This window comes from Xyrauchen texanus, chromosome 33 (genome assembly GCF_025860055.1).
Source record: "Xyrauchen texanus isolate HMW12.3.18 chromosome 33, RBS_HiC_50CHRs, whole genome shotgun sequence".
NCBI lineage: Eukaryota > Metazoa > Chordata > Actinopteri > Cypriniformes > Catostomidae > Xyrauchen > Xyrauchen texanus.
Genome location: NC_068308.1, coordinates 31,583,241 through 31,604,701, shown reverse-complemented (window position 1 = coordinate 31,604,701; position 21,461 = coordinate 31,583,241). Strand labels below are relative to the sequence as shown.

At 37.9% G+C, this 21,461-nt stretch overlaps 1 protein-coding gene across 2 annotated transcripts in view; it reads left to right on the top strand.

Annotated features, from left to right (window-relative positions):
• The window catches only part of aatkb (apoptosis-associated tyrosine kinase b), a 70,175-nt gene that overhangs the window by 29,525 nt on the left and 19,189 nt on the right, over positions 1–21,461 (top strand). The window contains exons 2-3 of one of the 2 annotated variants that reach the window (XM_052103180.1): positions 7,697–7,830; positions 16,849–16,990. In XM_052103180.1, coding sequence (XP_051959140.1) covers positions 7,697–7,830; positions 16,849–16,990 — 276 coding nt within the window. Of the gene's footprint in view, positions 1–7,696; positions 7,831–10,738; positions 10,997–16,848; positions 16,991–21,461 lie in introns of those variants that run through there. The other variant, XM_052103181.1, reaches the window with a different exon arrangement.

Here is a 21,461-nt window from a genome sequence, read left to right as displayed (position 1 = left end):
ATCAATAAAGTATATATATATATATAATTTAATATTTATGCGATTAAAATACTTTCTCTTATCACAACCTCATTTAGAATTTGGAATAAGTCACAGCAGTAATTAATGCCACTCACCGTAGTTACACTGTGTACTGTATACTGTGTGCACAGTAGTGCTGTGTAAGTACTGCACATGACAGATTTAGATAAATAATGTAACCAGTTATTGTTTATTTAGTACTTTATTATTGTTTTTGCCTTCTAATATATTGTATATACAGTGTTCTCAAAAATCATTTGAGCTCTCATGCTGCAAAAATATACAGAATAAAAGTATGTGAATCCCATTGCATTAGATACAAAATATAGAACTAAGTGGCATCCGCAAACAAATCATGTTGGACCTTTTTCTCAGAACTAACTTCAATTTTCAGTACATTCTATGTTCTATGTATGTTTAAGCAATATACACAAGTAAAAGTGCAGTAGTTTATAATATTAGCATTACTGTGATTAGCGTACCTATGGTTAAATCACAGCCCTGTATTGACATTGAGTTAATATAACAGCCCTATTAAAAATAAGTTAAAATTGAGTATTGCCAGTTATTTTGTGTGTTTTTACCAACTGTAGTATATTAGTTGCACTGTATTGTATGAACTGAAATATTGAACCTGGGAGTGTTTGGGAAACCTGTTTTAAAAAAAATTATTTGCAACTCCAATGGTGCTGGTGAAAATTACACCCTTTACTTTTAAGCAAAGGAATTTATTAAGTAGTTTATTAAATCAAGGACAAATTAATTGAGGGATCACATAATAAATGCAAGTAATAATCAATGTGTTTGTGGTGGTCTGATGTCGTGTTTCAGTTTAAAAGTGTCTGTGTGCCTTTACTTTAGTAATATCTGTTCTCATTATGAGTGGAGAGCTTCTCTGCTCTCAACGGCTTCATTAATACTCAATAACACTGAACTCACAGCATAGTGTGTGTGTGTGTGTGTGTGTGTGTGCATGTGTGTATTAGTGCGTGTGTGTGTGTGGCTTTACTCTTCAATGGCACAGGAGGGTCACAATATTTTTATTCCAATCAGCCTTTCCTAATGAATGAAACTTGCAGGGATCTTTGTCACATGCCCCCTCTGTGTCTCTCCTCTCTATGTGATATGATTCATGAATGCGCAAACCCTTATTTCATAATTTGTACAGAGCACTATGAATTCTCCTTCAAAATAATCGGATAAGTTTGTGCTAAAATCAAGGCAGCACTTTAGCAAAGATCTCTCTAAATTATGGTCTTAATTACCTATTTTACCCAGCTTACTGGATGTTCTCCAAACTGCTTTTTTTAAAGGTGTCCTGCATTTTATTTGATATTTTTCATTTATTTTTTTCCATTTTCCATGAGGTTCACTTATAATGTTAGCAAAGGTTTTTGCACAAATAAACAGTCAAAATAGTATTAAATTACCTTTCCCCCCCTGTCTCTGGCCCTCATGATCGATGGATGAGTGAATGATGGATGGACGATGATGAACAAATGGATGGATGTATGGTAGGATCAGGTTGTAAAGCAGCTATCAGCATATAAAAGAGTGATACATGTAACGTCCTCAACTTTGAGGCTTATGGATTAAGGGAATGTATTGAAACAGGGAATGATTTGCAGATCTTACACCCATCCTCTCCATTCCAGTTTCCACGGCAACTGCTTGTGCTGTGGATTTGGAGTGAATATGCACCCCAGACCCTGCTAGTCCAATGAATAAATAAAGCCAACAAATAAAACATTGCTGAAAATAGCAATCAGTCTCAGTCTTGTTATGTTGTTTTCCGTGATGATGAATTAGATCAAACATTCCTTCTATTTCCTTAATAATTATGCTATTTATTACTTTGTGCATGGCTTTGCACTTCTTTAATAATTCATGTGCCCCTGGACATTAAAAAATTGCATCTGAGAGCTTAAAATGTGAAAGAAGACAGCATTATTTTCTGCATTCAAGTCAAGTCATTTTTATTTGTATAGCGCCTTTCACAACACACATTGTTTCAAAGCAGCTTTACAGAAGATCATGTACTAACAGAAGATCAAACTGTAATGTCTATAATGCCTTAGAGTCATCATTGTGTAGTTTGATAAAATACGATTTTGAATTGTGTTTAAAAATAAGTAATTAAATAATAATTGTATTTATAACGTGAGCAAGCCAAAGGCGACTGAAAGAGATGTTGGTTTATGGAGAAAAATAACCTTGGGAAATACCAGGCTCAGTGTGGGGGCCAGTTCCCTCTGGCTTACATCATGAATATAATGTCAATATTACTTATGTATAGTGCAAGTCATGGTTTAAAATTATTAAACTAAGTAAGTGTTAAGGGCCAGTGTTTAAACAGATTTTGTTTGAAATGTAAGATTAATGACTAATGTCTTTGAAGTCCATCCTGGATTAACTGCAGAAGTTCACATAGATGCAATTCTAATTGTTAGTTGGATGATGAAGGGTTTTGTTGGCAATTACAGTTTTTTATGATTGTTTACACACTAAAATAAAAATTTCCACACAATTTGCAAAATTCTACTCCAATGAGCAAAACACCTCCACAGATTTGCACAACATTACACACAATGTCTGCTTCACCCTTTTTGCAAAACATTACACACAGTGATTTGTAAAACTCTAAACACATTTTCACACCTTAGACACAGATAAGGATTGTGAGGTTACTTCCTTGTCATTACAAAGCACTGGATTGCCAATGACCACACTAATGAACGAATTGGATAATCACAACCACCAGGTGTGGAAGCACACATGTGCTAATTTGAAAACGCAGCCCTCAGTTGTGCTATAAAAGGCAGCAGGTGAGTACACCTGTCTTCAACAAAAATGGAAGGAGTTAGAAGAAGAAGAAGAAGAAGAAGAAGAAGAAGAAGAAGAAGAAGAAGAGTGAGAATGAGAATGAGAGGGGGAGCTCAAAGAGGAGATGAAGGTGGTAGAGGAAGAGGAGAATAAGTAGGTAGAGGAAGAGAAGGAGATAGAGGAAGAGGCCTTGGTAGAAGAAGAGAAGGAGGAGGTAGAGGAAGAGGAGAAGTAGGTAGAGGAAGAGGAGAAGTAGGTAGAGGAAGAGGAGAAGTAGGTAGAGGAAGAGGCCTTGGTAGAGGAAGAGGAGAAGTAGGTAGAGGAAGAGGAGAAGTAGGTAGAGGAAGAGGAGAAGTAGGTAGAGGAAGAGGAGAAGTAGGTAGAGGAAGAGGAGATAGAGGAAGAGGCCTTGGTAGAGGAAGAGGCCTTGGTAGAGGAAGAGGAGAAGTAGGTAGAGGAAGAGAAGGAGATAGAGGAAGAGGCCTTGGTAGAAGAGGAGGTAGAGGAAGAGGAGAAGGAGGTAGAGGAAGAGGAAGAGAAGGACTTGAAGGGTTGATAGAACCTGAACAAAGAAGATGAGGACCAAATTTGACTCGAGAAATCCGTGCAACACTTATTGACCATGTTATCAACCATGGACTGACACTGATGGAAGCTGGACAAAGAGTTCAACCAAATCTCAGCAGAAATACTGTTGCGTCAATAATTCGGACATTTCATAGAGAAAACAGGTAAGCTAACCACACAGTACATTGAAACTGAAGCTTGCTGTACTTGTCATCAATAATGTTTACTGTGACATCTGACAGTAGGCTGTGTATGTGTGTGTATATATATATATATATATTACATGGGATTGAGGGTAGAGGACACCAAGTTGGAAGGGGCCCCATGTTCACTCGTGCACAAGAGGCTGCCATTGTGAACATGGTTTTGGCCAATAATTGTATCGGGCTGTGAGAAATCCAAGCCAATATCATCAATGATGACAATATTTTAAATAACATCCAACGAGTCTCTCTGTCAACATTAGGTCGAATCCTAAAGAAAAATCAAATATACATGAAGCAACTGTATCGGGTACCATTTGACAGAAATTCAGAGAGTGAAACATCTGTGCAATGAGTATGTGGAGGTATGTATTGTTCATCTTACTATGATGTTCTGTCACAAAAAAAAAATACTGTGCAATAGATATTGAATAGCATCTTATTGTCTTTAATGTGTTTCAGAGACTTTTGCAAATGGATGCAGCAGAAATTCAACATGAATTTATATGTGGATGAGGCTGGATTTAACCTTGCGAAAACAAGAGGGAGAAATGTAATTGGACACAGGGCAATCACCAATGTGCCAGGGCAGCGAGGGGGTAACATCACCATTTGCGCTGCTATCACACAAAATGGGGTCCTCCACCACCATGCAAATCTGGGACCCTATAATGCAAATCTAATTCTTGCATTTCTTGACCGATTGCATGAGATTGTCACAGCATTACACCAAGTGGACTAGATGTGGTACATTGTCGTTTGGGACAATGTCTCATTCCATCGGGCTGCTCTGGTCCAGAATTGGTTCCATGATCACCCTGATTTTGAAGTCTTATACCTTCCCCCATACTCCCCCTTCCTGAATCCTATAGAAGAGTTTTTTTCAGCGTGGCGGTGGAAGGTATACGACCTGCGGCCCTATGACCGTTTGCCCCTCATTCAGGACATAGAGCAGGCCTGTGATCTTATTGAAGCAGCTTCTGTGCAGGGGTGGATTCGTCACAAGGCGATTCTTCCAACGGTGCCTTGCCAATGAAGACATAGCCTGTGATGTGGATGAAATCTTATGGCCTGATCCAGCCAGACGGAGAGATGAATAGTTACAGTATTCTTGTTGGTTTTACAGTTGTTTTCTGTAATTTCTGTTTACTTTAGAGTCAAAGTGTATGTACTGTAATTCATGCATTAATTTTTATTTGTCTACAGATTTTATGTTTCATTGATTTTCATTGTAGGTTGATTACTGTAACTGATTATGGTAAGAAATATTGTAAGTATTGAAATAAATACTTGAAATATTCAGTCAGCAGCATCAGTGTTGTGCAGTGCATGGTCAGTTTATAGTAGGCCTATTTGTGTACATTCTCCCTATATCTTAAACTAATCATGAAGAATGTTGTGGGTTTGTCACAATTTTTTTCCAATCTAAATTATCCATTACATAACAATGTCTGGCCAAAAATCTAGCACATGATATTTCCTAATTCGTTTTTTACAAATGTGTTTTTTATTTATCACAGCAGTGTGAAACTGGCTGCAATAGTGTCTGATCATTGAGGACCGTGTTGGTTAAATAAAAACTAATAGCCTTTTCACAAATATGTGTATATGTTTTGACTGAAGTGTGTTTTTTTTTTTTTTTTTTTTTTTGACAGAAGTATGTCATTTTGCAAACAATCTAGGAATTATGTAAATTGAGTGTGGTGTTTGGATAATTGTGCTTATATTTTGAAAAACAGAACCCGGTTTTCAAAATTGCGTGTAAACAATTGAAAAAAAACTGTAATTGTTAGTCTATTGATTTATTTAAAAAAAATCAATGAAAACAAAGTTGGCCAGAATATAAATATATGTAAAACAAAATAATCATACCTCTTAAAGTGTAGATCTTTACAGATATTTTGCAGATTAATTACTCATATTTTCACTCTATGTTAGAGGTCTGCAACCCGACACGGGCCCGACGGAACCCAAGAACCCGACGGATTCGGGTCAGTTTTTCAAGTAGGACTTTGGTTTGTGTTTGTAATAAATGAAAAATTAAACAGGCCTTCCTCTCAAGCAGGCACACACTCTCACTCACAGACATGCGAATGGATGAGTTAGGGGCCATTCACACCAAATGTGTTTTTGCATGCATCTGTTCTGTTTTCACCTTGTTTTCCTATGTAAACACTTGTTGGACAAATGTCTTTGACTGTTGCACCATATCTCTCTTTTTCTTCAGCGACTCGCGCAGGACCAGCACTTTTTAAACACTGTGTCAAGTTAAATTTCATTCTTTGTGCTGCGTCTAGATTGTTGTTAGCACAGGTGTCACAAAGATTCAACCAGTGGTGATATCTCAGGGCCAGCAAAGTATTCTCTGAGTCGCGCTCGTTAGCTGAGGCAGTGCATGAGTTTAAGCTCCACCCCTTCAGGCCTTCAGAATTTCCAAAGAATCCTTCAACAATGCAAGTAAATAGGCATCTAAAGTCAGCTTGTCAGATTTATCAGCCAATCAGATTGATTTATTTGTTCTTGGTGGGTGTAATCTTTAGGATATTTCCCGGTCGAGGCCTTCTAGCTGGCCTTGAGTGAAGCAATCCCACTTTAAGTTATGTATGTAATTCAAGAGCGAAAATCATAAGATCAAGCTGTTTGACGAGTCGCCTGTCATCACTGCTGGTATTGCCATTGAGAAAGAGATCCTTATGAATGTAAAAACAGGAGATGTTCTGCATGACTGCGTGATTGTTTAATTTATTAAACTGGAAAGGAGGACTGATTTTCATTTCAAGTAAATTGGTTAGTGCTTTTTTGCATTGTAATAGCAACATCAGGAGTTTTCTAAGTGGAAATTGGGCTGCTTGAGCATTCAGTGTCAGATCAAGTTTTGAAAAGTAGTGCTGCGTTCCTTTCAACTCGGAAAGTTGGATTTTCCTACTTCCTACTAGGAAAAGTGCAATGGAATGAATCTTGATTTCAGAATTACAACCTGTATACTCGTGCAGAAATTCTCAACTCCAATTTCGCTGAGATGCAGGTGCATGATGTCACACAAACATGTCAACACTCAGTGTCATTTTGCCGGGTAGGGTCGGGCCACACGGTCTTGGGTACGGGTCGGGTTCGGGTTTCATTTTAAGGCCTGTGCAGACCTCTACTATGTGAGTTTGTAGCATCCTTATACCTGCATTGTTTTAATTCCTTCCCCAGATTATTCTTGAGAAAATATGAAAAGCCCAATGCTTTGACAAGCACTGTTTCTACTATCATTTAAAAAAATGAAGCCTCAAAGACTCAAATAGCCACAAAGTAATATTTTTCATGACTTATTTTCTGAATTTTTATCAGGCGTGAGCAATATTTAGCAAGTAGCACTTCAGCTCCCTGCAGTATGAATAAATTATGCAAATGATTATGTACTGCTCATAGCTTTACTGTTTGCAGATTTTATATATGCTGCTGTTATTTTATTTGTTGTAACTTGCAGCTATTTGTCATTTAGTGATTATTCAGAGCTCATCTTATACTTAATATAATGTCTTTGTCACTATTATTTTGATTTGTATGTCAAATAATGAGGTCCATGCAAGGTACAGAGTTAATGTGCTCATAAGGAAATGCACTACAATGTTTATTTTCAAAATACTTACACATTGTTGGCATGTTGGAGCCCAGGGCGGCCGCCTATATCACCGGTAGGACAGGACGGTACTTGTGCAGTAAAGGGCCAGCCCAAATTGTCAAACGGCCCTCCGGGAAAACGCCCAGTGCTCCCGATGGCCAGCCCACCCCAGGTGGATTTACTTGCCTTGAAAGGGACTTTGATACTACTCACTTTATTTTGGTAACTCCTCCTGTTTAAGGACACTTTCAGAGTAGCAAATTAAATGATTCACCACCAGAGAAAAATAAACCTACGAACAGGGTATTTCTACACTGGCATTGGTAACTAAACAAGTTTATGTTTTGTGATGCTTAATCCATGCCAATAAGTAGTTGGAGTTAATTTGGAGTTAAATGTGTTTTTATTTATGTTCACTTATCCTTTATTTTGATAAGATAGTTGAGTGTCTAATTCTGTATGTGTCCTACAGATGGCGCGCCACTGAGTGAGCTGTCCTGGTCCTCATCTCTGGCTGTGGTGGCTGTGTCTTTCTCTGGCCTCTTTACCTTCATTTTCCTCATGCTGGCTTGCCTGTGCTGCAAACGAGATGACATTGGCTTTAAGGTGAGATCCTCTTTCATTAAAATTACTATTTACCAGTGAGTTTTTCTGTTCTAAAATGCGACTATTGAGTTGTAACATACTCTAATGTTTTTACCATTAGAAGAAATCAGTGTAACTCAATCACAGTCATAACACACTTAATTAAATACACCACAATCTCAGTCTCAAACCAATGAAATAAGCACACTGTAAAAATCATGTTCCTACTCAGAGTTTTTGTCTTGTTTTCCAGTAAGAATATCAATACTTAAGATAGACTTGCTTATAGCTAAATATGGTGAGTTTATTTTAAATAAATATTTTTCAATATTGCAATAATTTATCCTATTTCAGCATACTATGCAGAGACAACTATAAGAAAGCAATTTGTTGATTGATTCCCCTGAATAATTTAAACGCTGTGGCTCTGTAATGCTATCAAAACATTGCTCTGGTTGTTTGATCATCCTGACCAGACAGACAGAGCAACAATAGCTCAACCAATGGCATGAGTTTGGGATGGGATTACCTTGTTGTCTGACCAATGGCAGATGGGGGAGTGTTCTGCTTGAAACAGGGGGTCTGGAATTGGCTGGTTAGAGTCACATCATTTTCCCCTGCTGGTAGGTGCCGGAACTACACCAACCGGTAACAAAGCTGGTTTCCTCCATTGATAGTACTTCAAAAATAACATATGAAAAAACTAAACAAAAATGATAAGAAATATAGGAATATCAATTATTTCATTATACCATAGTAGTTTTTTCTTTCTTTCTTTCTTTTTTCACTAATTCTTTTTGATTGTTTCGATATTTTTACAGGAAAGCGAAGCAAAAATACTGATTAAAATAGTATTATTTAGAGAGGATTTGCAGTGCCATAACAAATATAAAAATATATGTCACAGTATATTGTAAGGGCTCTGTCTTTCCCATACCAATGCCCAAGAAAATACAGTAATTTCACTGGCAGATCTCTTCAGCATTGCCTCAATACAAATATCTTGCAAGGCCTTGGCCTGCTGCTGTCCTGCAGTTATGAAATTGTTCAGTTGAAAGAGGAAAATTTCATGAATCAGTAATTAGTTTGATTCAGATACGCAAAAATGCTTTGATCAAAAACTTAAAAACATGTGCAACACATGCACATAAACGCAGACGTTCTGTTCACTTGCATGTCCTCTTGGCCTTTTAAGGTTACAGAGCTCAAGGGTTTCAGAGAAATTGGGGTTTTACAGTGTAAACCTCTCAGTGCTGTCTCTTAAGGTTCAAGGAAGAGATGCAGAGCAAGAATAGGGACGTAAACACTTCTTTGTATAGATGTGTTTTTCATCTTGTTGTGAGCAGCGAAGGCCATCAAATGGCATATGGGCATGCATTTCTGTGCATTTTTAATTAGAATCTTAAAGTGGGTCAAGACACAGGAGAAAATATGATCTTTGTGAGTGCGTGAAAGGGGAGGATTACTCTTTCATGGATCTCAGCACCTGGTCTCCAGTAAAGGCCTAATATTTTTAATTACAGTTCCTCTGTGTACTACAGCTTGCTGCTTAAACTTTAACTGCTGAAAAGGGAAATCTATCTCTCTCTCTCTCTCTCTCTCTCTCTCTCTCTCTCTCTCTCTCTCTCTCTCTCTCCCCATCTATATCTAATTAATTTCCAGTCTGTATTTAACACTTTCATTCTTGTACCCAAGTTTGGATTTGTACAGGTCTGATGGTAATTTATTTATTCCCCTTTAGCGTTCTCTAGGCCACTCTCACACACACAAACACTTACACAACCCATAAATACTGGGGAAAAAATACCTGATTGTAATACAGTACATACATGAAGTACACTGAGGTCCACTTTGTGGGGGGGGGGGGGGGTAATCACCTACATTAACATGAAGTCACCTATATTGTGGGAAGCCACCATAGGTTCCCACAAGGAAAATGGCTTAAGCATATGAATTAATTATGTAATTAACATAGCAGAAAGGTTTGCATTAGGGTTAGGTTTAGGAAAATGTTTTCAATAGATTTCTGGAAAACTGAAACTCTGATCAGCTAGAAAAACTTTGGTCTTAGTTCAGGGATTTTAGAAAAACACTAATCCAAGTGTGGAGAGATTTGACAAGCCAACATAATTAGCACAAAACAATAGAAGTCAATGGAAAATCCCCACTATGATAGAAAAACAATGTGTGTTAATATGTATGATTATGCTAATGTTCTTAATAAAGCTTTATTAGAAACTGCAGCGTAACACATAGAACAGAACGCAAGTGTTATAAGAGACCCATTTTGAAAGTTGAAACAAATTTTTTAACTGACACAGCATTTAAATAACATGTGTCCTGTGTGAGATGCTTAAAAAAAAAAACATCTGTCTAACGCATATAGACTAAAAACAACTGTGCAAACATGCATTTGGTGTGAACAGCTCCTAAGAATAATAGTCTGACCCCACTAATGGAACTGACATGTTCGATTCTAATCAAAGATATACAAACTGTCTACTAAAGACCTTTTTCTTATTCTTCAGTTTAAAATGTATTACAAGATGTTTTGGAGGCATGCAATATGTATGAGCAACAATGAGTCTTCACATTTTTTTGTGACAGGTGCAGTTTCACAATTTCACTGGCATATAATGCAGTGACTCACACAATAATCTGCACTATTTGTCACTAAGTTGCAAGGATGTGATCAGGTTCATTTCTGCAGATAGCTGAAGGGTCTGTCATGCACATGTGAGAAGGAATGAGTGCGAGGAAGAAAGGAAGGAAGGAGAAAAAAGAGTGATGTCATAAACACAGAATGTAAAAGCCTTTCCCTCTCTTTCGCTGTGAGTTTTTTTTACTGTCACACATTTTTGTGGGAGCGTCTCCTCTATTCTTAATCGCCAGTCCTCACACTCTCTTGGAAAGAACACAGGAACTGCCCCTCCCTTCATTCTCTCTCTCTGTCTCTCCAGTGGAGGATTGATGTGCTTTTTATTTGTGTGTTTTTGGAGAGTTGTAGTGATGTATTCTGGAGACCTAGGCTCTTTGGTTCCACAGCAGCATGAACAGGTTCCTACCGTTCTGTTCTGTGAGCGATCAGTCTGGGGGTCATTTGGACACCTCACAGGTGCTCAGTGGATAGCCCAGATGTGCAGGTTTATGGTGCGAAAGGGAAGTGGAACATGTGCATTAAGGACAGGTAAGATGGGAAATTTATATTTTGATATTTTTTCAATCTCTGGAACTACAATGTTAATGATTTCTTCAGAAATGTTATATAATTGTAATTAGAGGTCGAACGTTAGTGTATAGGTGGTGGGAAAGGAAGATTAATGATTAATCGGCTGATAGTTTTTAAAATCGATTTATAGAATTTTGCCAAATTGTCTTAGCCTTACCGTGAAAGACACAGGAAAAATTATTTATTTGCATAAAGTTTTGCTGATGTCCTAGAGTTAAAAAAGCATCTATCGGCTCCAGTTAATTTGTAAAACCGATATATTGGTCTACCTCTAACTGTAATAGTATTTTGTAAGCGATTAGTTAGCAAGAAGTGTTTCCATATCAAAAAAGTAATGTTGCCACACGAATGGGGTGTGCCAAAATCATTCTTTTTAAATCTGAATTTTTTTTTTTTATTTATCAAGAGGTACCTTCATAGCTACCGTTCACTCTCTGTCTACCGACATTGCTCTGACTGTCAGATGACAAGAATGGTCAGAGGGGGGAATGCGTTCTGACCTGGGGCACAGAACATAAAAAGAAGGTGGTAAATGAAAAACAGTGCATTAAAATGAATAACTTGCTTAACAATGGCTTAAGTTATCACATTATCACTGAAAATCTTGAAAAAAGGCTCTAAGTTAACCAACATTGAACGTTGCTGAGAGGTACAGATGGCCAACTAATATAAATATCAGTTCATTTCTTTTCTGTCACAGTTATGCAAAAAGTCACCATATGTTTGGGAATGGGTGTTCAATCACTTTACAATTTGAGAGTAAACCTTGTTAAAAAGTTGTTAACGGACCCTCCGCCATGTCCACCCTATATTGGGCTCTTCTTACTAACCGTAACTAATGTTGTTGCGCTTTCCTTCCTTTGCATGTTGTTGATGTGAGAAACCAATGGATGTGGTGTGAGCAAAGTACCACAGGAATTATTAAACATCACCTGGATCAAATATTGACTAAATCCAAAAATTTGTGCAAAGAAATGTGTGATGAGGCTTGCTTCAGAATCAGTCATGTTGAACAATTTTAGCCTTTTCTTTATTTTCTTTCTTTTTCTGTTTGGATGGAAATAAATATGCAGATACATTTAAATTAATAATAGTTTTTTTAATTATCACTAATCGATATGCATGACTGTTTGCATAAAAAAAAATCTAAATTAAATTCTAAATATAAAAGTTTTAATTAAATAATTGGCATCACATTAAGTTGTAACTTTTTTATTAGATTCTTGATTTAATTTATTTAAAAATTGTTAATTGTTTTTTGTCATTTTGTGTGTGTGTGTGTGTTTGTTCTGAATTGTAATATGCATTACATTTTCAAGCAGTTTGAAAAGTGTTGAGTTATTTATGGTTGGCCTATGGGTTTTTGGCTTTTTATCTGTGTTGCTGTGTGTGCGTGTGCAGTGTGCGTGTGCTTGTGTGTGTGTGCTTGTGCATGTGTGTGTGCGTGGTGTGTGTGTGTGTGTGTGTGCGTGTGTGTGTGTTTGATGGGGTGGTGGTGTGTGGGGCATACATGTATTGGAACACTGAAGTCACACTTAAAACTGTCTGAATGACACTGTACTAGATAACAAAACATTTGTTATTATAACAAAGTGGCATCTGCAAACAATTGATGCTAGAGCATTTCTTAGAACTAACTAATCTGAGACATTTTTGCAATAACTTTTAACAAACTGGTGAAATTGTATTTTTTAAATAAACATTTTAAATCGAACCCTAAAATGTGTATCAAAAAAATGACCATCCATTTAATATTTAAGACAAACTTTACATGAAGTGGTGCTTTCATCTGACACTCCAAGTATTCCTTAATTAAGTCAATAGTATTTTTTACATTATCGGTATTTGTGTGGGTAGGGTTGTTGAGAAATTTTGTATTTAGCTAATATTTAAAATTCAAACATGGAATTGCCAATATTACTGATATACAGTACAGGATTATTTATACTGTCACCCAAAAGAAAATGTTCAATGTTAAAAAATATATCGACCATTTAGAATATAAAATTAGTAATAAAACTCTGATCAGTTAAACAAATCATAGCACAAAAGTCAGATCAGTCTGAAAGTCTGTACCATGTTTGGTTGATGTAGCTCGAAAGCTCTAGGAGTAGTTAGAAATTTTCATCTTGGTTCAGGGATTTTAGAAAAACACTAATCCAAGTGTGGAGAGATTTGACAAGCCAACATAATTAGCACAAAACAATAGAAGTCAATGGAAAATCCCCACTATGATAGAAAAACAATGTGTGTTAATATGTATTATTATGTTAATGTTCTTAATAAAGCTTTATTAGAAACTGCAGCGTAACACATAGAACAGAACGCAAGTGTTATAAGAGACCCATTTTGAAAGTTGAAAAAATAAATTTAACTGACACGCCATCTAAATAACATGACGCTCCTGTGTGAGATGCTTAAAAAAAACATCTGTCTAACACATATAGACTAAAAACAACTGTGCAAACATGCATTTGGTGTGAACAGCTCCTAAGAATAATAGTCTGACCCCACTAATGGAACTGACATGTTCGATTCTAATCAAAGATATACAAACTGTCTTTTAAAGACCTTTTTCTTATTCTTCAGTTTAAAATGTATTACAAGATGTTTTGGAGGCATGCAATATGTATGAGCAACAATGAGTCTTCACATTTTTTTGTGACAGGTGCAGTTTCACAATTTCACTGGCATATAATGCAGTGACTCACACAATAATCTGCACTATTTGTCACTAAGTTGCAAGGATGTGAGCAGGTTCATTTCTGCAGATAGCTGAAGGGTCTGTAATGCACATGTGAGAAGGAATGAGTGTGAGGAAGAAAGGAAGGAAGGAGAAAAAAGAGTGATGTCATAAACACAGAATGTAAAAGCCTTTCCCTCTCTTTCGCTGTGAGTTTTTTTTACTGTCACACATTTTTGTGGGAGCGTCTCCTCTATTCTTAATCGCCAGTCCTCACACTCTCTTGGAAAGAACACAGGAACTGCCCCTCCCTTCATTCTCTCTCTCTGTCTCTCCAGTGGAGGATTGATGTGCTTTTTATTTGTGTGTTTTTGGAGAGTTGTAGTGATGTATTCTGGAGACCTAGGCTCTTTGGTTCCACAGCAGCATGAAAAGGTTCCTACCGTTCTGTTCTGTGAGCGATCAGTCTGGGGGTCATTTGGACACCTCACAGGTGCTCAGTGAATAGCCAAGATTTTTTTATCCTAGGTAAAAATCCTTTTTAAAAATCAATTTCCTTCTTTGAGCCTCTGAGGTCTGTCTGAATTACATGGCAGACAACATTTTTCTAATTAAGAAGAGAGACGTCAATTGGCCAGACAGCATTACTCCTGTCGCCACCTTGCACATGAGATGTTCAATTACTCTATACAAATAGTTTAAGGATTAATTTGCTTTATTTGTTTAATTTATTTGACAATTTAGGTGAATATTTAGGCTTGCAAATAAAAGTAAAACGTTTATAACTAAATTATTAAAATTGGTTCAAATACAACATTTTGACAGAGGGGGCATAGTGGTCTGGCTGAAGGGGCACTGAAACCTCTTCAAGGCTACATACACAGAAATTGTTTAATAATTTATAATCATTCAGTTGGCGGAGTTACACCAGTTTCATACACTAACCTGCAAACTCATCAACGTCACTTTGTTCATTTTTCACCTTCATTGTCACCTTCGTTACTTTTGTGTGTATGGTGACTAGATCCACAACTTAGTTTGGACTGTGCCTTGTCCTACCAGCAAACGACTTCAGTAAATGTTATATCACCCTCTTGTGGTCTCCAAACACTATTACACCAGACTACATCAAACAGAATGCCAACCGACGGAGAGTTAAAAAGTGTGCAAATTAGGCTTCTAATTAAAAAGTTGGCTACTGATTACACATCGATGCCTCAAAAACATATGGTTAAAATAATGTGCTGATCAATAATCAGTATATCGATATTTGATGACAAATAAAATAGATTTTTGTCCAGGTCGGTGCCAATTCGTTTGAAATGCCACAATATGTTTGCTGAGTAATTTTTTGAACTGTTTTCATCAAATATTGTGTAAAGATATTTGCTATACGAATCCATTGATTTTTTGGTGGATGGAGTGGAGGGAGGTTGCCCTTGAGTTGCCATTGTCCCTGTAATAAGTGCAATGTATGTCGCTTTGGATAAAAGCGTCTGCCAAATGCATAAATTTAAATGTATGTGTTGGCTGGTCTATTAAAGTTTTTAGAATTATTTGATATTCTCCAAAAACTCTTGTTTACAACTGATTGTTGTTGCTGATTATTAGCCTGAAGTTATACAAATATGATTCTATTTAGTCGGCAGTTGTGGATGAATGTTTACCTTCAAGAAATCTTGATAATGATGCTTTAAGGAATGTTTTTCCTGTGACTTGGGCTTAGGCAAGAAATTAATGGAGGCCTTAAGTTAGAATCACAGCATGCCCTGTTGGGATTCCCAGCACTGTTTATCAAGATACAGTGTTCGGTAGCACTGCCGTGCATGGGCAGATCGGGAGCAGGGTCATATGGCAGCCATGTGGGGCGTGTGAAGATGCGGACAATAAGGCCTCTAAGGGAATTGAGTGTTTGTGTGTGTACAGTGATGTGTATATGTCTGTTAGCGTGTGCTGTTAAGTGCGAATATGTGTGACCCCTCTAGGTCACTGTTTTCCATTTCTTCGACCCATAACTCTGCAATGCTGTTCACAAAATGGCTTTTTGCTAACATCTGGAGGAGCATTTCCGATTTCCAGATGCTGCCAAGTCCTTTCTTGTTTCTTCTAAGCACACACTCTCTCTCTCTCTCTCTCACCTCTCTTGGGAGTTTCATCACATGCATATGGGGGTAAGAAGCATATTGGAACATGAGTCTAAGTCTAAAGCTCTTAAAATGTAACTGATGGCTCATTATTAGATCTGATTATGGTGACTCGCTCTTTAATGGGCTGTTTAATTAATTGCCATTTGTTCCATCAAGCATTAAAAGGTATTTTTTTATTATTAATTTTAAGAGGTTCAATGTACCTTACTGCTAGAAGCTACTGATGTGTCTTTTCAATTTAAATATATATCTGCTTGCTTATTCTTATACATTGAGTCCCACCCAGAGGGAAATTCCATTGCTTGGAGATTGCTCTTTTAAAGCTTGTGAAACTTATTTGAGATCGCAGTTGTTTCATTTTTTGTTCTGTATCAACTTTGTCACAGATGTTTCTCCTACATTTCCTGGGGAGAAATAAAAATACTCAAATAAGACAATTCTTGATGTACTGTAAGTATAGAACTTAGTATAGCTTATAAAAATGATGTGGATAGTACAGCTTATATCATTTTGTCCTGAAAATGATTCAAGAGTTCATATTGAAATTACTTTTGACTGCAGCATTTGATATATTGGCAAATTTAAGCACAGTTTGAGACTTTATTGTGATCTATTCTGAAATTAGAAGAAACACGTGGGATTACTGTGGTGTTTTTCTCAGGAGAAACATCTGATAAGCAGAAGTCTTGGCTCTCCATCTCTCTGCTGTCTATGTCTAGAAGAAACAACATAATAATGAGATAGTAGAGTTCATTTGTGATTTTAAGATCCCTTAAACCATTCACACAATGCTGTAATTGTGCAAAGAAACATGACAAATGACTGCTGTGATCACTTTGTTCCCAAATAAAAAAAGAAAAATGATGGATGGATGGATGGATTGATTGATTTGTTCATCAAATTCACCCATTCAGATCTAGTCAGTTAGGCTGCAGTGCAACTTTGACCCTTGACCCCTCTCTATTTCATTGCTACCATAGGAGTTTGAGAATGCAGAGGGAGAGGACTTTCCAGGGGACATGTCCATGCATGCATCGCCTGCATCTCACGCCGGTCCCGATGTCTACATCCTGCCTCTCACCGAGGTCTCGCTGCCTGTCGCCAAGCAACCTGGCCGATCAGGTGGGTTATTGTCACACCACGTCTGAGGATATTGCTAATATTTGTCATTGATGAAGACTTGTTGTGTTTTGTATACTAATTCCCATGTGGAATGCTGGTTTCATGAGAAAGACCATGTTGATTGACTAGCATTTTACAGTTTTTCTCGATTGCTTAAACACTATTACCAGGTTTTTTTAACTAAAATTTCAAAACCATAATGCCATTTATCAAAACGCACACCCATTTCCCTAAACTATAAGCACTATTCCCCTGTTTAGACACATGAGTCAGATTTGTTGAACTGTCACTGCAAAACTCTTCACACAAATCCCTTCATTTCTCATTGCCTACACCATGTGCTCATTTAGAAAGCACTAGCATTCAATATTGTTCACTCAAGTCAGCACAGCTTGAGCTCAATTAGCACACATTTACCCAGGAAACACTAAGAGTCAAAATTGATCACACATCAATCAGAACCTTCAATGGAGAGATAAAAGGACCCGAGTCAGATCATTCAGTTTTGGAACAATGGATCCAGAGAGATGTGAAGGAAGAGGTCGAGGACACTAGAGAGGAGGAGGAGGAGGAAGATATCAGTAGGGAGTGGAGGACGAGGTGAAAGAAGAGGAAGATATGTAGGGAGTGGAGGAGGAGTAGGAAAAGGAGGTGGAGGAGTAGGAGTAGGGAGAGGATGTAGATGTGGAGGAGTAGGAAGAGGAGGAAGAGGATGAGGAGGTGGAGGAGTAGGGAGAGGGGGATGAGGAGGTGGAGGAGTAGGGAGAGGATGTAGAGGTGGAGGAGTAGGGAGAGGAGGAAGAGGAGGAGGAGGAGTAGGTAGAGGAGGTGGTGGCGTAGTGGCTAAAGCCACAGGTAATCAGCAAGGTCATTGTGTCCTTGAGTAAGGCACTTAACTCCAGGTTGTTCCGGGGGGATTGTCCCTGTAATAACTGCACTGTAAGTCGCTTTGGATAAAAGCATCTGCCAAATGCATAAATGTAAATGTAGGTGGAGGAGTAGGAAGAGTATGAGGAGGAGGAGTAGGAAGAGGAGGTGGAGGAGTAGGGAGAGAATGAGGAATAGGGAGAAGAGGATGAGGAGGAGAAGTAGGGAGAGGAGGTGGAGGAGTAGGGAGAGGAGGAAGAGGATGAGGAGGTGGAGGAGGAGTTAGATTAGGAAGAGGAGGAAGAGTAGGAGGAGTAGGGAGAGGAGGAGGAGGAGTAGGGAGAGGAGGAGCAGGGATAGGAGGAAGAGGAAAATGAAGGGCAAGGGGACAAGTAGTCTTGGATGAAACTCATGACCCTGTCCTTGTCCATGGTATGACTGTGAAGGATGCTGGCACAGAATCATTGTTTTGTTGTTGTTTGGTGTACTGTACATAAGGAATAAAAATGTGCAGATGTATACATCTGTTGTGTCTTTTGTTGTGTGCATCATGTGAAAAGGTTTTTGAGGGAGAGAAACACAAGCAACAACTTGTTACCGGTTTATGTAGTGTTGTTTTGAGTGTATCTCACCAGTGTGTAAGACGGTGTTGTAGTGTGTGTGTTTTTAAGGGCTTGTGTGTCATGTCTGAGGGCAACGTTTGGTTTTTCAGCAAGACTGAATGTTTTTGAGTGGAGAGCTTCATTTTGACCTGAAAACAGGAAGTTTAGGGAATTGGGTGAGAAGTTCTGGATTTGTGTTTAGAGTTTTGAGAAAAGGAGGAATAATTTCAAGAAATGTGTTTAAGCAATCGAGAAAAACTGTATGTTGGTGAACATTATGGCTATGCTGGATCACCAGCTAGACCAGCTCCAAACCAGGAGATTTATGTATGTCTAAGCTGGTCTTCTCAGCAGGGCTGTCATATGAGCAAGACAAGATGTAATAGCACTTAAGAAAGCTCAAGGTTGTTGTCCTCCCAGTCGTACATCCTCTCTGACCCTGCTTATGCAACTCCCATACAAGCTTCACATTCTCTGGACTAGAGTTTTTTCCCCAGAGGACATTGTTAATGTGTTCGGTCTGGCTTTTAATACACAAGTTCTCCAGTGTAAAATCCAGAAGGGACCAACGCCCTGCCACTGCGGCCCAGCCTCCACTCCCTCTTCCTGGGGCGGACACTCTCCCACAGTCCTGTGTTGCTCTGGGCCTTAAGGAGCCAGTGCAGCTGCTCCGTACTAATAGCCATGGAGAATAATGGGTGCTTTGGTTGTCAATATTGTTTCTCTCTATTTAATTTCTTTTCTGCCTTTTGCTTTCTCTTTTGGGGGTGATGGGTGTAGGGTAAAGAGAGACAGATTGGACAAAATTTGTAAACAAGTCTTTGAATCATTTTGAAATCCTTAGAGCTGTCAATTTAACAAGTTATTTATTTTATAAAAAATATTGTGTAAATAAATGAAAGCAAGACATCATGCCCCCGACCTTTACATAAATTCTGTAATAAGTAATGTTCCTACCATCTGAGCAATTCAAGCTTGATATACTACCTTGATGCTGTAGGGGGCAGTCAGCGTGCCAGCTGTACAGTCAACACACCTCGTAAAACCAACGAGCAGGCATAATACAGCCTTTCACAGATGTGCTTTCACGCTCAAAGACAGCTGGACGGAGCACAACAGAATTAAAGAATTTCGAGATGCATTTATCAAAGTTTCAAATTTCGTTTAACTTGATATATCGTCCTAAAAATATAGCCCTCATGACTAGAAGCACTGAAAACTAGTGAGAAGCGACGCAACCAGTGAGATGCTCCAAAACATTACATTTACATTTATGCATTTGGCAGACGCTTTTATCCAAAGCGACTTACAGTGCACTTATTACAGGGACAATCCCCCTGGAACAACCTGGAGTTAAGTGCCTTGCTCAAGGACACAATGGTGGTGGCCATGGGGTTAGAACCTGTGACCTTCTGATTAACAGCCCTGTACTTTAGCCACTACACCACCACCACTCCGAAAAGCATCTGTCTGATGCATGAGTACATTTACCAACAATTAAACAAAGAGCAGAGAGATGTAGGCCAATAATTGCTTTATGCTGAATGGGATGGAACGAATGGTGGTGTTAAGAAAATTTTACGATATACAGTATTCTCTGAAAACAAGTCTTAATATCTTATACAGCTTTGATTCTCGAGTAAATTTATCTTGTTCTAAAGTTGTTTAAATAATTATTTTTTCTAAAAAACAAGATAATGATTTAAAAAAAAATTTTCAAGTAGAAAAGAAATAAACACATCTCAGACATTATTGTACAAAAGACATTGACGTTACTGCATTAGCACAAACAGATTTAGTAAAAATCGTTGTTAAGCACATAATTTCACTACATTTTCAATACCAGAATTCACTCAAGTCAAAATTCAGGTGTATAGAACTCTGTGTACACAGAACAGGATTAAGCACACAGAAAGGGAGTGGCAACCTCATTTAGATTTGTCAAGTATTCAAAGTATAAGTCAAATATTCATTATGTACAGGAAATACAAATGTTCATTGTGATTGGCTTTGTGTTGCATAATATATGTTGCAGGCACGTGCTGTGGGCTTTGAGACTGAGCAACCATCAAAGATTTTAAATACACATTATTAAACGCTGCGCCCAAAACTCATTATACGGGTGAGTGTAATGTCGTGGAAATGTTATTGATGTAAATTTTGGGTTATAACCCCCCTAGTCAATGGAAACAGTTAAGTCACAGTGGCGAACTTCATGACCAAATTGTTTAAATTCAGGACAGTAATACTGTTTATTTCACACAAATTAAAGATTGTCACATATTGAACCGAGCATGTTTATGTCCATTAAATCATACAATGAACTGTCGTGCCATAACATTTAACATACAACAAAAAGAAAAAGAAAAGATTGCCAGTTACTAGTTTCAACTTCACAGGCCTAACACATCACGCTTCACAGTTCAGAACCACTGGAATGGGCAGCAGCAACGAACTAATCTGACCAACAATGCAACAATCTTAACCTGAATGCACAAGACAAATGTAACGTAGACACGGCTGTGCCCTAAAGTTAGAACTATAAAACAGACATAACACAAGGATGACATGATTGACAGATCACCACTTCATAGCCCCAGACTTACCAGAAACTATGACCTAATATTTATGACCTAGTATCAATAACACATATTTTTAATAAATATGTTAACTTACCTTTACTTGAACACAAAATCCTTGCATCTCTCCGTGCGAATGAACATCTCTATCACTTTGTTGTAAAGGTTTTGATAGCCTCTCTTTCTCGATTTTTAATTGAAACGAACTTTGCCAAATCTGCGTAGGTCGTCGATGCTTACATTGCAGAAACAATATCCATTTTAGTGCTTAATAACGCATTAGTTACATGAACGTGTTGACAAAACTAAAATCTAGCCTATCAGACAACGTGACTGAAGGAAGGAGCTTCTGATTGGTTTACTCATCTTGGTGAGCATGCTTATCTTGGCCATTTGTTGTAGCGGGCATGAATGAGCATACAG